The sequence below is a fragment of the Melopsittacus undulatus genome, chromosome 4 (assembly GCF_012275295.1).
Source record: "Melopsittacus undulatus isolate bMelUnd1 chromosome 4, bMelUnd1.mat.Z, whole genome shotgun sequence".
Taxonomy (NCBI): Eukaryota; Metazoa; Chordata; class Aves; order Psittaciformes; family Psittaculidae; genus Melopsittacus; species Melopsittacus undulatus.
The window spans coordinates 33,785,045-33,803,549 of record NC_047530.1 but is presented as its reverse complement, the minus strand read 5'-3'; the positions used below and the strand labels follow the sequence as shown (position 1 = coordinate 33,803,549).

At 38.1% G+C, this 18,505-nt stretch overlaps 1 protein-coding gene across 2 annotated transcripts; it reads right to left on the bottom strand.

Annotated features, from left to right (window-relative positions):
* Nucleotides 1–1,364: 1,364 nt before the first annotated feature.
* On the bottom strand, nucleotides 1,365–18,162 carry DIO2 (iodothyronine deiodinase 2). 2 transcript variants are annotated; one of them, XM_031048806.2, is made up of 2 exons: nucleotides 17,941–18,162; nucleotides 1,365–6,610 (listed from the first exon to the last, which is right to left on the bottom strand). In XM_031048806.2, the coding sequence occupies exons 1-2, from the start codon at nucleotides 18,160–18,162 to the stop codon at nucleotides 5,993–5,995; spliced, it is 840 nt and encodes a 279-aa protein (XP_030904666.1). In that variant the 3' UTR covers nucleotides 1,365–5,992. The 2 variants fall into 2 exon arrangements, with proteins under 2 accessions (XP_030904666.1, XP_012984475.1); XM_013129021.1 differs by having other exon boundaries at nucleotides 6,038–6,610.
* Nucleotides 18,163–18,505: the final 343 nt, after the last annotated feature.

Below are 18,505 nucleotides of genomic sequence, written 5' to 3'. Positions count from 1 at the left end.
CATCTGTCAAACAGCCTTTAATTTTGGGTTCCTCATGGTTGAAACTACACAGACAGGCCTTGGTCTTACAGGCAAGAGCAGTAGCTGCAGCGTCAAACTGGTGCCAGATGCTTAACTCAAATCTGGTTCACCAAGTGCCTAAGTTCCAGGTGTCTTCACATGGTGAATTCAAGCCCTTAAATTAAATATAAAAGTTGTTTAAAGGTTCAGACAAACTTTTTTGCAGCAAACCTTAACAATAAAAATAATTCAGTTGTTTGCATCACACTGAAATGCAACTGTTTAATGCCAGCTTACTAACCAGACTTGTGAGTACTATTGATTAATCACTAAAATATTGTTGCTTAAGTATTATTGCTTACATTTAAGACTTTCTTTGGATATACCTTTATCGTTATGAGAAGGGAATGTCAGATGAGTTTCTTCTGAAAAATTATCTTTTACAGTTTAACCATTTTAAGTTTCAGGTCATGTACGTGTTCAGGGTTAGGGTTAGGGTTACGGTATGGTGGTCCTGGGAGCTCATCCATCCCTTTGTTCAACAGCCCTGGAAACTCCTGGTGTTTGAGACCTGTCTTCCTTCCCATCCATCCCACTGAATAAGGGAGAATGTTTTATGTGGACTAGGAAATCTGCTATCTTTGGATCCTTGGTTAGAATATCTTATTAATACTTAGTTTGGTATGGCCAAGGGAAGCAGAGGAACAGCTAGGACATCTTGACACTGGTGTGGAATAAGAAAGAAAGTGAAGCAAGTTATTCACATATTTCTGCAAGAAGTATTTACATGTGGCATTCTGGGCAGAAAATACCATACCCATACTGCAGCCCACATGTGTCTGATTTATGTATATGCTCCAACAAGCACAAGTGCAGGTACAGCCAGATCATGCTCTTTAGAGGATGCAGACCCTGTATGCGCTGTGTGTGTTGGCTTTTCCACAGAAACACATGCACAGACTTTCACATTAAACAGACTACCTGTGAGGCAGCCACGCAGAATAAGGTAGATTTGAACGGGATGCTCACTCAATGTGTTTCCACTTCACATTACCTCTGTAAAACACATTTAAGCCAGTGGATTCACTAACATGAACATTAGAAGTACATAGGCATATACAGTGAGTCAAGTAATAAATCATGGAAATGATATTCAGATTAGCTGAAGTTGATTTGTCTGTGATCAAACTCTTTAACCAACATTCAGTCCCACCATTTATAATGGGATTTGCTCATATTGCTTAAGATCCAGCCAGGGTGGCATAGACTACTGTATTAAATACAGTTCTAAGTTTCCTTGATCTAATGTCAAGATTCCACTGCATATTAATAATCAATATGAGAATAAGAAGACACAGAAGAGGTGTATTTTCCTTTACAATTTATTGTAATACAATAAAAACAAATCTAGAAAGCACATTTCATGGAGCACCATATTGTAACAAAGTTTTGCTGGCTGTCCTGCAAAGTGTATTTTTGACATTTAAACAATGACACACATATAGTCAGTACACACAGGCACCTACATCCCAGTGATCTTACTAGCAGCCCCAAAGAGACCCCTCTTTCAAATACAGAAACACTAAGGTGCACAGAAAAATGCCAATGTGAGGGCATCTGAACGCCAACTGAGTTAATTACTCTTTTGTTGGTGATCTTCATAAGCACACAAGCATTCATTGTCTCACCCCAGTCTTTCTTCTCTAAAGCCTCCAAATTGGGCACAAAGGTCACTGAATATGGATCCAGCATAGACTGGTGTAGAGTTGAACAAAACTGGCCAATATTCCCTACCCAATACCACTTATTGCTTTGGTTATAGCACTGAATGAAAGTCTTTAAAACTCTTAAACCTACACTCCATACCACAAAAAAGCCACTTTCACACATACAGAAACCTACACTCCACATCACAGAAAAGCCGTTTTCCCACACGCACCTGAACACATAGCACTGATAGCTTTTTGAGAAACTTTGTGGGCTTCCCCACCAAGATCACCTTCATAAAAATGATTGCTTTTTTTTTTCCAAAGTGTTCAGACAGTTGTTCAACAATATATTTTATAATATATTTCTTTCTTTTTAATAGACAGTGCATGTTTTCCTGCTGGCTTAAATTTATGTCATTGTCTACACAAGCAAGAGCAAAACATTATTGTTTTCATCTGTACAAAATGTTTTGCATTCATTTTATACAGTGCTAAATAATGATGCTAAGCACGAAACAGTGTAGGATAATAGCACACAATAGCTTTTTACCTTGCTCAAAATGCAAAAGTACTGGAAGTTTCCCATACCAATGTTGAGACACAGTATTGGGGTTTCTATTACAGTGGCCTTCCAGAATGCTTTCAGGCAGCTATTTTGTGAGCTATTGCTCAATATGCATGTCACACTGAAGCACCTCGAGTAATATGATTTTAGTGCCCTGAAAAGTGAGAGTAACAGACAAAAGCAAATCCAACCTCACAACAGACTAGGACAAGAGTTAAGTACAATGCTAGCAAGATAGCAAAATTTCTGCCTGGACTCAAACCAACCCACTGTTACTTGGGGTATCTGACATATGGCTATTTCTATCATTAACTGAGGATGGTGCATGAAGTTTAATTTAAAACCTTTTCTATAAAATATTTTGATTTTGTCAACCAAAAAGAAAATTAAGAGCTTTTATTTCTATTAGCTACTTACTAAAGATATTTCATCAAAACCCATTTCTCTTTGAAATACTTTTCCTGCTTTTGACCATAAATTTTCTGGAGAAATGTAAGAATTTGCAGAATATATTTCTGCTTGATAATCAGCTGGAATGAATTATCTTTACTTTTTGGGCAGGGTAAGGCATTCATGTTCTCAAGAAAGAAATTAAGTTATTGTGTATTTTTTCTTGTGGAAAATCACTGTGGATTTCCCATTTGCAGAAGCAAATTTTATAATTCCTTTATTCTATGTGATGAACAGACAACTACAAATAACACAAAAAAATGGCAATTCAAAAAGAGAAAATGGACTTGAAAAATACTTTAGATATGCAAAAGGATATTAACTAACTGAATTACTAACTCAGGCTCACTCTTCTGAGATAAAGGTATGTTTCAACAGTTGTGCTAAACATTTGGCTAGCATTTTCCAGACAAACAGTTCAAACTTCAACTGTGTGATGGGGAAAAAAAAGGAAAAACAGACTTACTAGGTTAAGTTTTACAAAAACTCTGGAGCTGCTATGTATTGCTATGAATTAGTAAGGTTTGAGGTGAACAGATATAATAAGAAAAATATATTGTGCTGTGTGTATGAATACATATTTTCACTTGGAGTAGCATCTAGATCTTTACTCACCTGAGTAAAAAGACAGTGTAGTAGAACCAGAAGGGAGTCAGAGACAGGCAAAGAATATGGACCTGCATAAGGATGCGAATTATTGTTTGGCTTAAGAAGCAAACAAAAAATATGTAGTTTTCCATATAGAGCATATAATTGCTGACATACAGGAGAAAAAATGAGATCGCTCCTATTTATACTGGTTTAGCATATAAGAGCAAGAGATGAGACTGACATTGGAGAGCAGTCAATATAAATCTGGAAAAAAAAATCTGGTTTTACTTGTTTTTCTTTGTTCTTAAATATAATGGGTTTTTATTTTGGCATTCTCCACCTCAAGAACTATTTAGATCTCAAAACTTAGGATCAGCCTCTCATAGGGATGATGAGACACTAACAATGACATTAGACAGGACAAAAAAAAAAAGGGCTGAAGCTAATGAAAAATTCAGAAGAAATTATTGCGCCTTCCTCTGAAGCATCTGATACAGTCAAAGGTAGGACACTGGGTTAAATAAAGCACGTAGTTTAACTATGTTACTGTTTCTCTGATATTAGGTTTATAATTTCAGCTGTACAGTCCAGTTACTCATGCAAATGTATAATAATAATCTTCCATACTGAATGAGTTACAGCAACATTAATGAATGGGAGGACAGAATAATTGTTATTATTGGTCTTAGACACCACTGTGGTGCATGAGTATGCATACACATACATGAAAATTTATGAGATATATATGTATACATAAATGCATACATACATATACCCATGCATATAGACACATGCCTTCTGGGAAGTGCAGCTCACCAGAAGGTCTGCAGACTGTTCTTTACACCCTTCTCTGATACACATTACCAACTGTGGAAGTGTGTGTATATGTTTAACTGTGTGCTGAGGAAAATACGAAAAGGAAGGGAAGCATGAATGTGAATAAGGGAGAAATCACTGTCATTTGAGATCTGTGCTTGAAAACACATTTCCAAATGTACGTTGGCTGAGTTGACCAACAGCCAAACAGGAAGAAATACATAATATTAAAAGGAAATTGTGAGAATGAAAATATTTATGTATTTTCTGTTCTTCCCTATGTTAGTATTAATATATCACACTCCTGACAACTGGCAGGATAAGAAATTAGAAGAACTAATTTGATTTTTGCTACTTAATCCTGTTTATCTGTTTCATGTGTCCGCCCAAATTGAGAGAAAAATTGGATAGTCCGTCTCCTTGCAGGTTTTCTTTTATCAGCTCTAATGGGTTAGCACATTGCAAACGTGCCTTTTCATCAGGCTTGATTTAATCATTTTACTTTTAGAAATACCTAAACTTAATGCATACTTTAAGTTGATAGTATCTCTAAACATAATTAATAATTCCTCAGACCCATTTGTACGAAATTCTGCCATCTTTTACACTTATTCACATAAATTCACACTATTTGTCCTCCCTGTATCTCTGGGAAGGCTTTTGAGAACATGAGTGAAACAGACTCATCTAATAGCAGAACTGCAGCTAATCAGTTCTAAAGCTACAAACAAATGAACTTCCAAACAAATTAACTTAGCTATAAACTAGTTGCAAGTATCTAAGAGAGCAAAAATCAGCGTGACTACAATTAACAGGGTAAAAGACAGTATAGGTTTCCATTTCAATGAGGTAAAGTTGTGCATAAGTTCCCCCTTCACTAAAATACATCTGTAAGATCATTACCTCAAATAAAAATAAAAGAGAGAAATAAGTTATTTTTTAAAAAGATAAAAATGAAATTACGTTTAAGCCTATTGCTAGACAGGAGTTCAAGGTGAGTAAAGAAACAAAGAGAACCAGAGAATATTAATAAATGTGTGCTGTCAGCTCTGAGAACTGAGGGTTGGTTGGCATCAGCTGAACTTTGTCTCATGATGCACGATTTAGATGATTCCCCCTGTTTTGTAACAAATAGTCCAGGGTTTTTAGTTTTCAAATTGTAACGGGCTTGTTTGATGACATTTGTCTTTTTGTCCAACTCCATAGATTTTAATGTCTTTCTCAACAGGCACAGGCTTGGATACTGAGTACAAACATATCAATAGAATTACATAATTAATATGATATGCAGATGCGTCCATAGAGAGTACAAATGTCAGCATACAATGTTTCACCTTGATCTCAGCAGCCAGTCTGCCTGCAGGATGCACTGCATGGTGGTTCTTGTAGCCTCTGAACAATAAAATCTCTACTGAGAGAGACACACTTCACTGCATTTCTATGCAAAGTTATTTCAAGCCCCCTGGCTCCTCCCAGGTCACTTGCAGGAGGGTAAAGAAAAGTTTCCGATGAAATGCACAGCATTGCCTTTCAATGGATTGCATTCCCACCAGCAACACTTCTGGCTCACCCTAGAGCCGACGCTTCATAAGACAGGTTACTGCAAGACAGGTCTTATCTCACCACTCACCAGCAGCACCTTTTTGCAGAAGCCTCTTCACCTCTTCTGTCCTGTAGCGGGCGCAGGAGTGGAATTTTTTTCTTCCATACAATAATGTTTCTGTGTAGTTAGGTTGTCGTTTCATTTTATTTTGCTAGTTAACATTCATTTGACCTTGTTATCAAACATGTTCTCCTGCAATCTTCTGAAAGGCTTTATTCAAACCAGCATATGTTTTCTTTTTTTCCCTTTTACATCATCTTAAAGGGACACATCTGTTGACACAGCTTCTGTAGAGAGTGGATTTCATCTTTTGCTGAAGTTTTGTTCCAGCCAAAGCCGAACCTCCTGCAGATTGTAGAAAAAGGGGCCTTTGCCTCCCAGGTAGGCAATTTTTTGTCTCTGCACAATGCATACTCTCTCAAATGAAACCCCATAGGCCACATTAGCATTATTGTCCATGCAGTCAGCCACCACTTGGCACTGAGGTGGCAAGGAAAAGTGCTCTAGGAGCTGATGAGCAGCTGCGCATCGGTCTTCCTGGTTCCTGTGCTTCTTAACTTCAAATGAAGAGGAGGAGATGCCAGGGGCAGCCCAGCCATCTGATGGATGAGCCTCATCGATGTAGACCAACAGAAAGTCAGCCACACCAGAGAACTCCTCCACCAGCTTGCTGAAGGCCGACAGCTGGCTTGTGAACGGTGGTCAGGTAGCAGAACCAAAGTTGACCACAAGTGGCCTCTCAGAGTTGGCAAAATCCAGAAGGTGGCATTTGGCTCCACACTTGCTACCAACACTTTTCCAGCTGCTACTGCTGCCATCACTGTCCTTGGCTATATGGATTACACTGGAGTTTGGGGCTTCTCCTCCCAACTTCACCTGATGGCAAAACAGATTAAAACATAGCAAATTAGTATAGGTTGCTTGTCCGGTATCTTTATGACCACCCTCTTTAAATAGATAGAGTCACTTGCTTAAAAAGTACACCTAACTACCAGCCTGGACACTAGCATTGAGATATTTCAAATCAGCAAAAGCAGAAGCTACAAAAAGCTCATTTATTCCATCTCCGCTCACAGTACAGGGAAATGTGTCATTCCTGACAGGTATACTACTTCTTTATTGTTAAAAAATTTGATCTGAGACCTGTCTTTCCTGTCCAGTACACACATAGTACTGTTCACCCTTATGCATTTGCAGATTCTTGTTTGCTTTCAGATAGACTACCTCCAATTTATCCTAACTTGTATCTGTGAGACAAGTAGTCTAGACATGACTTCTTTTCACTGCCATCCTCTGAATTCTCTTTACTTGGTTCATGTCTTCCTTGAAGACAGTGTTCAAAACTTCAGAAGTGTTTTTAGTAATTCTCAGAATAATCAGACAATTACTTCATGTTTCTCACAGGCTACACGTTTTATACATCCCAGATATTTGCTTTTTACAAAATAGCAGTACTCTTTCGGAAGAACTGTAGACTGATGATTAGGAGATTGATAGTGAGAATTGTTTATGGTGCCTCAGTCCCTTTTTCAAGGTCCCTTTTCTGCCTTTCTATTTGTTCCCCATCATGGATTTGGGTATCTCACCAGTCCAGACTGAATTTGGTGGTTTGCACACGGCTCTGTTGAAGTGCATTCTACATTTCAAGTTATTCTTCTGATTCATTAAAAATCAGTTTGCATTGTATTCCTGATCTTCACAACACATGCAATGCCTCTCAGTTTTGAGTTTTAAAGATTTCACATGTATATATTCTCTTCCATCCTGCAGCCCAAGAATAAAAATACTCAAGAGTACCAAACATAAGAGATCTCTGCAAATGTCCACTCTGTATATTATTCTGTTTCAACATTCCGGACTGTGATCTCCAAAGGGTTTTCTAACCACGTTGCAGTAATCTCATCAGGAGTTGAGTGACATGTTTCCTTCTACTGAAATATTTCTCTACAGGATGACTGGAGGGAAAGCAGCAGAAAAGGGGGACAATTTATATGATGGTTGAAGTAAGATGAAGTGAAAATTAACTGTTCTCAGTTCTAGCCCCATATGTAACTCAGACCAAACAGACAATTGCAGAAAAGTAATTTTACCTGACCTATTTCCCTGCCTATAGAAAAAAGACAATATAATAAGCATCTCACAGAAGACGCTGCCAGAATGAGGTGGAGCCTGCAGAGGGCTCCAAGATCATTAGCTGATAACTGCTATAGAACCACAAAATATTATTACATAAGACAATTAGTTTTTAATGAGCACTGCTACAGCAATTCCTATGTATCTGTCTTTATCATCATGCTCTAGTACAGTGATGCAATTATCCTTTTGCATTTCCCTCACTCTTTCTATCTCTGTCTCCTGTATTTTGTTATGCTTAGAAGTATTGTTTTGAAGGAAACATATTAGGGCCAAATTTTGAAGTCTTTCATATTTTATTTATTTATTTCTGAAGCTACACTCCAATTGAAGTCAACAGAATTCACCATTGAATAAGAACTGGGTGAAAATTGAATAAACAACTGATTTTGGTGTACTTCTATTTTACATTACATTATAGCATATCCTGGTGAGTCAGACACAGTAAAAAGCCAAGTTAAAAGCTGAATGCTTTAATGATGTGATTGCTGCTGTGCACAGATCCAGAGGCAAGTATGTTGTAGATACTGGATCCTGTATCTCCTCCATAAGAAACCCGACAACCTGAACAAATCTACACCTATTCATGCATTACTATTCAGCATTATTTCACCAAAATAGCTATAGAAGCAAGAGTCTTACCAAAGCAAAGTTTGTAAGACACTGTCATTAAAGCTGCCAGACTTCTCAGCTATGTGATATGGCCTCACAGCATGTTAGCACACAATATAAACTTCATTTTTACTCTTCTATGGGGTAAACTGGGACACAACTGTGCTTCCATTCTCACTCAGAGATCAGAAAGGAAGAGAGCCACAGAAAGAAACACTGCTCAAGACCTACAAACCTCTCTAGGCCAAGCACATGGAGATCATGCAGGGCAAGTGCAGCTGTGGCTACATCGCAGGCAAGAGAATTAAGTGATGTTCCAAGAAAGCACATCTGCTTTTGGTACCCCTCTCTGTAAAATCTGCTAGAGTCCAAGTAACAGTTAAAAAAACCCTTAAGCTCATTCACTTTTGAAAGCAAGTGAGGGCTTGAAATAACTGAGTTTAGGATCTGCTGTGTGAGCATGTTGTTCGTTGAACTCAAGGAAGGAAAAAAGCTGTACCCCAATTTTTGAGAAGAAAGGACCTATGTGGAGAGAGGCAAGCTCAGAGACTCAAGCTGTAGCATTTAAGAAGTGGCATTATGCATCTTGCAGTACTTAAGTGCTGCTACAGGCCACCTATACCTTAGCATGTGGTAAGTACTCTGTGCAGCTGTTGAGAACCTCATTTCTCTCTTGCATTCTATGCAATAAGATAGGCAAAGCAAGAGTGAGTAAGGTAAAGGGCCAGACTTGAACAAAGAAATAACATAGGTCAAGATCATGTGTCAGCCATATAATCATCCTGAAGGCTCCACTCAATTCATAAGCCAGCTAGACAACTCAGAAACTGTGATAAGTTGGTAACCACCAAAAAAAAGCACATCCCGAGAAACACATCTTCACATCTGCAAAAATACCAGATCCTTCTTTACCTAGAGAGTACCTACCTGTTCTTGCAGTACCAAGCAAATGTTTTTTTCTTGCCCCAAATATGCTTTTTGTGCAAAGCCTGACATGTAAATATCTGTGGTGCACCCACCCTCTTGATGAATAATGGACCTCAGTATTTAGAAGTGTGCTCTCATCCAGTCAAAGAAAAGAAGTAATAACATGCAATTTATCACATAAGTCACAAGCAACATACTTTGAATTTCTGATATTTCCTGGCACTCTTCAGAGCAAAAGTTATATAAAGGTAAAAAGGATAGGAGCAGCTAAAACTGAGCAGTGAACAGAGCTGCTCAGGGAACAAGAAATATCTGAGCAGCTGTTTTCCCTCACTCTTATGGTTTTCTTTTAACAAAACTGTTATGACTGAAAATACACTAACACTCTTGAACTAAAAAAACACAGTCTGCTTCTTGATCATATTAAGCAGAAAGAGAGGCTACGGACTGTAAGCTCCTCATTGTCAGCTCTTCACTTAGGTCTATCAAACGTTTCATTCCTAGGTGAGTTTGCAGACCCTGAAGGAACAGATCAGCAAAACTCCCATCCAATGCCAGCATTGGGGATGCCTATCAAGCACTATTCAACAACGAAATCAAGGATGGCAACAAATTTCACTGCTCTCCAACAATACAAGTTTACATCCTTTCTCTTATACTTCTTATTGACTAAAAAGATGGATTTAGGAAATAAAGTGCAAATATACCCCATGTCACCTTATAGCAGTTCTCTTCACTTCCCAGAGCTGTGAAGCAAGTCTCATGGCCGCAGGTTACCTATCAATTTAATTTTTGTTCCTAGGAGTGCTCATGTTGGACTTTTTTGCCTTAATGAGACTTCTTTGCCAAGCAGGCATTCACAAGGCATTTTCTGCTCTTGTAGAGGAGTAATTAGGTCGGTGCCTTGTTCCATGCCAGTATCAGGCACTCCAAAAAGCAGTCCTGCCCAGTCATTAATGATTAGACATAGCAGAAGCATCTCCACTAATTGGTCTTGATGAAGCACTGACGTTCCCAATGGGACTCTTTATTTCACCAGGCTCAGAACCTGATTGACACAGGATGACAATATCATTGCTGATCATCTACATTGTAGGTCATGGCTCTCTTCTTTGTTGTCATTTATTGAAAGAAAAATAGCTCTTGGAAAAGAAAATCAATGCAATGAGAAAACAAACAAAAAACTCCATGTTTTCAGCCAAACCGCTTTTGAAATCTTACACAAAGGCAGGCAAAATATAAAAATTCTGAGAAACAAACAAGCAGAATTCCCCTCACTTGCGAACCAGCATTTCTACGATCATGTACTTATGTGCATGAATATTTGGGCATTCAGTGCCAGACTTCTGGAAGAGGTGGAAACCAGGCAGGAATCAGACACCCACTCCCAGGCAGCCTGTATGGGACACACAAGGTAGGCCAACCAACTCTGAGAGCCAGCCTGGCCATTAACAAAAGCAAGAACCAGCCTGCCACTAAAGCAGTAATTTGTATCATTTGTGTGAATTTAGTGTTTGCTCAACAGCCTTGGTACTGCATCTCCTTCTCCAAGCTTGCACACAGAGTAAACAGGGAATAAGGTTGGTGATGCTTTAGCACACAGACTGCAAAATGAAGGAGACTTAGGAGCAGGAAAGAAGGCCCTATTTATAAACTACAGGCTAGAAATAGCACATACTGCTAACTTTGTTGTACATTCTCTATGAGGACTGGAAAAGTCCCATGGACAAAATATCACCTTACCATTCACCTTTTATTTTTCTTATTTTGCTTTTATCAGCTTTAGCATAACCCTTCTAGGATTCTGTGCACAGAAATATGGTTTTCAATCCCTGAATGATGGACTTTCAAACAGCTTGGCAGATTCACTAGGCTGTGTCAAATCCCTAAAGAAAATACATGTTGGCAGACAATTAGCAGTCTGTGATATTAGCCATGTAAATATGGACATGATGTGCTTGGGACTGGAGTCCAGAGGTTTGTAATGAACTGAATTCCTGGAGCTTTTTGCTCCTTTTCAGATTATCTGCTTTTGATATGATTTGATTCCATCCAGCTAAATATAGCCTCTAAGCCTGGTATTTCTCAAGTGTTTTATCCAAATCATAATCAAACTCTGGCTGGAGAATGATACAAATTATTATTTTTGTTTTCTTTATTTACATGACAGAGATTTGTAATGGATGATAATTACAAGAAGCCCTTGTCTGGAGTAGCATGTGGGAGAGGGAGCTCTTCATGGGGAGGTGGCAACTTGTTTTAAGAGACTTGATTACTTGAATTGGAGAGCAGAGACTGGAATTGACTGGAGTTCTCCCAGAGTCCAGAGTCTTTTATTCAGGATCAGGTATGTGAAGGTGAAGGAAGGAAATGGGATGCAAAATAAAAGGGTAGAGTCCAGATAAAAATAACTAGTCAAATGCTACTCTCTTTACTTAAAAACTGCCAGTCCTAAAATAAGCATGCATGGCAGAGGGAAAATATAAAAGAGCCTTTTGCTTTGCACTCTCTTAAATGAAAATGGATAATTTTAGTTCCTCTGATCAGGAAGCACACAGCAAGCTTCTTTCTTAAGGGCTTATGTTTCCCTTAGCATGGGAGCATAGCCTACAACACTGTGGCCACTGGGCCGCTGGCTGCCCCTGTGGACTCTATCTACAGGTAACAGGGGTTTTCCCCAGCCTGTGTTAGTCAGCACCTGGAGGACATTTGAAGTTAAATTGAATTTTTTTTTCTTTTAACTCAGCTTTAGCACTGTATGAATACACAGTGGGCATTTTGTTACAGAAGCAGAACTAGGCTGAGCCCAAGTATCAGGTACAATCCTTTTCATGGCTGGTACTTGTTAGAGAATTTTCTGTGTCTACCACAGCTGAATAAGGCTTTCACAAGGGTTTGAAGAAAAGGCAAGTCCTTTCCATCGGTTTTTCACACATAGGGGTGAAACTGGAAGACTGCAAAGAGTCAATGTCAAGGAAGTGGAGTTAGATCCACAAAATGAAACCAGTAGAATGAGATTCTATTAGGGATAAGAGTCATCACATTCCTTTTCCAGCCCTTTGTCTGTCTCGAGTCTTTGAACTGTAAACTCCATGGAACAAACTGTCTGCTCCTCGTTTAGGATACTGCCTAGTACAATAGGTCCCTGGTCTAGGTTGTTCCTTAGACACTACTATAACAAACATGATTATATATTAATAATAATGACAATATTTTAAAATAATGACAATGACAAATTCAAATCCTGTTGAATTTATGTTCCAAACACAGTGGGAAAGGTTTTAATTGTGGTTTTGTTTTGTTTTTCTCACTTCTTTCAAGATTGTTTTCATTTGCAAATGTCAGTGAAAACAATTCTGCTAAAGCTGAACTTTTGAAAACCAATAAAATATTTTTAATAACACACAATGTCTAGTTCTAAACCCTGAAACTATACCACATGCTCTCTTTCACAAATTCTCTTTATCACTCTCAGATGCAGAGAGACACTTCCTTACCTCGACAGACAAATTCAATACTAATAATTATAGAGGTTATATCTTTGTTTCAACCCTTAAAGGCTTTCCCCAAAAAGCAAAAAGACAGCCAAACAGCAGGTAAAGAATCATGCCATTATATTAGTTTTATGTCTAGCTTTGTGATATTACTGTGTAGCATGCTCTTATCATGACAGTTTTCGGACTGTCCTACTTCACATACTGATTTATTTTATGAATAAATTATATCCCTATCAGGCAGGCATAAGTAACCAAAGGTAAGTTAATTTTGCTTCCCTGAAATCTGAGGAAAATCCCACTGGGTGTTTACTGAACCAGTTTAGTTGCTGTTACATCCAGAGTTGGACCTAAGCTGAGAAGTTGGGCTCCTGAGCCAACCATTCACTCTATGTTGGGTCTGTCATGCCAGAACTTGCTGCTGACCTGTTCTAAAGACAGTAAAATGCTTTACAAGTGCATACACACACCCACCACGATCCATCGCTTGAGATACTGGCATCCTTCTGAGGGCTGTAACATACATTTACACATGTGTGTATACATGTATACATGCCTGTTACCCCCATAGGTGCACCACAACATTCCTAAGCACTTGGCTGCTTCAAGGACATGCCATTAACATCTTTCTCCTAAGGACCTTACACTGAAATGGAGAAGATGAAAGATTTACTCAAGAATAACCTTACAGGTCTCCACTGGAGGTCAGGAACAGTAACTCCACATTACTGAAACACAACTCTTATCTGGCTGTGGTAAAGCTCTGAGCATGAAGCCTCCCCACTGGGCACTGCTAAAGGGTGCAACCTTTTTGGTACCCCTTTAAAAACCATTTTGAGATTACAATTTCTCACCTTTGGAATCTCAGAAAGCAGATTAATTCCAGTACTAAATAAAGCATGGAAATTAGCAGGTAAAAAAAAAATTTTAAAAGTAAATACAGTGGATTTTTAAAGTCTTCTCTAGTTTTTTCTCTGTATTTCTGTAAGCAATATCAAACATTGAGTACACATGCTGTGGGCTAAAACAAACACCTCACTGGCATTTGTACAGATGACCTATATAAATCATGCAGAAGGCACATTAATGCCCTCCCAAAAATCTCTGGGTTTTTTTTCTGTTGTCAATAGTGTAGTTGAATTCATATCTATCTATTTGTATGCATATACATATATATGTGTATACATATACAGAGAAAAGAGAGGACTGACTCCTGAAAAAGCAGATTATGTATGCTTGTGTGTGTATTTTTGCATTTATACACATATACATATATGTATGTACATATAGAGAGAGACAGATACACACACATATATATCTGTATACATACAAACACATATGAACGTGTAAATACCTACACACACATACATACATGACTTGCTCTTCAGGAAGCAATCCACTCACTTCTGTAGATAAACAGAACACAAATGTAAATTAGAAAAATAACATTAAAATAAAATAGTTGCACTCTTTCAATTATGCGAAGTTAAAGAAATTGGCTATTAGCTCTAATTATCAGTATTAAGACAATTAATCTGGTCTTAAAGACTCCTTCATTGTAATGTAAGACACACTTGCCTCTTAGAAAAGTATAGGAGGTGGATGTTCTATAAATCAGAAATCTGGTACAGTGGAGACAATGTCAACACTGAGTGTGACAGATACTGAACTAAGAGCTAAGGAATTAAAAAGATACATATTAATCACTGACAAAATTTGCATAAGAAAATAAAAATAAACAAAAGATAAATCATGTTGATTCTATTGGGACTGTAAAATGTGGAGAAAAAAAAACATACAGAATGTTCCAATAAAAAAATACTGAATATATACAGTACAACAAACTCTGCATTGCTTCCCCACTGAGGTTTTTAAAATCTTCAGTTGTTGCTAGGTAATCTTGCCTATTAAAAATTTGCAAAAAAAAAAAGTCATGTGCAATAATATAATTAAAAGGAAAAAAAAAGTCATGTGAAGTGATTTGGTTGTTATTAAGATAACAACAACAAGAAAAACAAAAAGGAGTTGAAATTTGGGTAAGATATTCAAAAGGTTTTCTAGGAGAGAAAATGCATCAGGATAGCTCTTTTCAAATACACTCTGTTCCAAGATCATCTCTTTTACACACTAGTGTTGAAACAAAATAGATTCTAGGACGGGCTGTGTGCTTTCCAGGCAGAACTCCTTTCCTGTAATAAATTTACTTTATTCCATAATCAAGTATCTACCCACTGGGTGTTTCTGGAATGGCTTCCAATAATTTTTGATGTGAATGAAAATTTTACACCAAGTAATTTTGTTAATGATGTTCTGAAATGTACTGGGAGAGAGCTCTGTGTAAGTGACACAAAACATGGTAGAAGCAAGCATAGTTAATGCTTTAATCCAATCTTCTTTAACTGGCAGTATAGCTTTGGTTTATCTCAGATATCTGCAATTCTGCTGTTCTAGCTGAAAAATGATGATTATCTTACAAATACTCCTCAATAGAATGAGCTTAAGCACCTACTTAAGTACTTTGCTAATACCTGGCTTCAGCTAGCAAATTGAAGCAATAAGCAATCACAGTTGTGGTGTAGACTGTATTTTGCCATGCACATTAGCATCCTGATTTCCTAACATTTTCCTATCATACCCTCATTAATTGCCTAAGATTAAGATATCACAACCAGGCAGTCCTACTCAGGATTTAGAAAAAGATTATTTTAGGGAAAAGATGCTTTGTGGGACAGTCTTTAACATATTGCATTATTTCTCATGCCTTTTAAACATGCCAAAACAAGGTATATCCAATTTTTTTTCAACTCTACCAGTATACCTTTGCAGCTGAAAGTTTTCTTCCTTTCTCTTTCTTACAGAAGCAGCAGAATTTTTTTTTCTGTTGTGGAGGTGATGACTTTTCTTCTCCTAATATTGCTCCTCAGTTTATTGTGTCTCCTTTATAATTTGATTTTTGCATTTATCCACTTTTCTGTGAAAATCAAGGGTTTCCAATGATACTCTGTCTTTACAGCCCATAATTCTATTAAGAAATTCTATTCTATTAAGAGTCTTCCCATGAAGTGTTGGTCAGTTAGTTTCATCTTAAGGACAGCTAGAATAAATAGATTTTTTTCTCCTTTTTGGAACAAGGTGATACGGTTATGTTGGTTATGTTTATATGCATTTTTCGACTGAGTTCATTGAGACACAGAACTCATTCTAGGGACTTTAAATCCTGACTGCCCTGAACAACCTAGGTTTTTTAATGGTGATAAGGCAGAGTTTTTAACTACCAAAGTTCAAGGTATGAGTTTCAATGCTAAGACCAAAAATAGCATAGAGTCACCCTCCTGTAGCTTCCATGGCTGAAATCAAAAGTAATGAGGAAAAGGCAAAATATGACTTTGGACAGTGTAGAAAGGCATGCGGCAGCTTTGTTTTAAATCATTTTGTGATATTTAGCTAAAATGAGATTGAAAATGTGTCATAGATACAAGGATCATTACAGCTCCACATCTTCTCCAGACCATGGCCCACATACATGTTGTAAATGTGGAAACTCGAAGGCTGGCTATTTCAGGGCCATGCTACCAACTTCCACTGAAACTTGGACAAAGTCATGTGTTAACTGTACTACCATGCCTCATCTGTGAAAGGGCAACAAGTGTGTTCACCATGCCATTTAACAAGGCCACTGTAAAATTTACTTACTTTATGTCTGTGAAGAGACTAAAAAAGGAAACTGGAAGGGCCAGGAGAATAATAAGCTTCATTCAGCATTACTTTATTTGAGTAGCCAGCTGGCTGATTCCTAGGGTGGCAGTAAGAGGTTGACCCATTTGGCAAAAGTATGTTACTTACATTTGTGTTACACTGAAAATTAATGTCCCCATGGGTTGGATTTCAGGCTAAGCAGCTTGTATTACCTATCAAAAAGCCAGCTATCACCAACACCACCAGCTCTTAACATCTCTAGGTAAAGAGCAAATACAAAAGCCATTGAAGGGGAGTGAAAGGGGACTGGGTGAAGGTAATATAAAATGAAATATTTCAAGAGACAGAGCTATCATCTGGATAGATCATCTGTGACCTCATACATCATAGGGTATGTTAAATTATATAGTCTAAATAAGACAACACATTAACAGGCTAAACACTGATTTGGAAGCTGCAAAGCTCTGAAATTGGTACTTCTACTTACTGAGTAGCCTGTGCAAGAAATTTCATCTTTTGAGGTCCACCTTTTCAATCTATAAATGGGAACTACACCTACCTCATGAGACCTGACCGTGAGCAGTACCACAGGGTCATGTCGGTACAAAACTTAAAAGAAAAAAAAAAGTACTTGTTGTATAACTGCTATTGACTTTATTAGCTTCAATCACCAGGCAGCTGACCCTGCTAATGAAGTTCATTTTTAATCTCCGACATACCCCTCTGTCACTGCTTCATGAAGAGAAAAGGCTGTTTCACTTCATGCACAATTTTACTATTACTTGGGTGCTTCCTCCAATATAAAAATTAATATATGAGCAACAGGAAACGCCAGTGTAATGACAAAGGTTCATTTCTATCTTTTACTCAAAATAACTCTGCGTGTTACATAGGTGACATCCACCTATATAGAGCTCTAACTGAAGATACAGTCTTTCTATAATCTCTGAGGATATCACATGGCAAACAATTTCAAACAACAAAACAGCTGTGAAAACATCTAGAGTACTTTACAGTTGTTCTTATATGAAGATCCTGAAGTACTTTATAAACACCAAAATCATTATTCTTACTGGTGGAGAAACTGAGGCATGGCTAAAATAAGTGGCATTGGTATGGCTGCACAGAGAGTTAGTGGCAGAACAGAGAGGCAGCAGCTCCTGGATCTGGTGAACCCTTAGTCTCTGCCTTAACAGTATTGCTCCTTTCAGCTTGTGTGTCTCACATCAAACAGAAGGCAGCCTTCACTGCACAGAGACATTCCTTCCCTCCTCTGTTGACAATGGGGATGTTTATGGCAGCTCACCCACCCCAGTCTGCCAGTCCCCATCCCCGTGTACACACCTGCTTGTAGGCATCCAGGAGGAAACTGTTCCAGACGCAGCGCAGCCCCTCCGAGGTCAGCATCCTCCGCCACTCACCGCGCCCAGATTTGGACCGGCTCAGAAATAGCACCATGTGCTTCAGGAGAATCACAGAGTCATAGAGAGCAAGGAAGAGGCAATTGGAGAAAAAGACCGGCAAGATCTGAAGCGTGATCAACAAATCCACACTCAGCAGACCCATCTTCCTTGCTGCTTCTTTTCAGCTGGATACCTTCAGTTCCCTTTTTTGCTCTGTACTCTCATTTAAAAAAGTAAAGTAAAAAACATTTCTAAAGCCTTATTACCCCTCTCTCGGCTTCCCTCTTTAAAATGAGCAGAGATAGTTAAATATGAGCAGGCTAGTTAAAACCATAACTGCATGATAGTCATTCAACTCAGAGCTGCTTATTTTTCAGAAACTAAGATGTTAACAAAAATTCTTCCCTTAACCAGGAGACCTGATTTTGTTGAAGAGAGAGGCAGCTGTGTTTCCAGTTCCCTGCAGTCACAAAATTTAAGCTGAGACTGTTAATTGTTAACTTCCC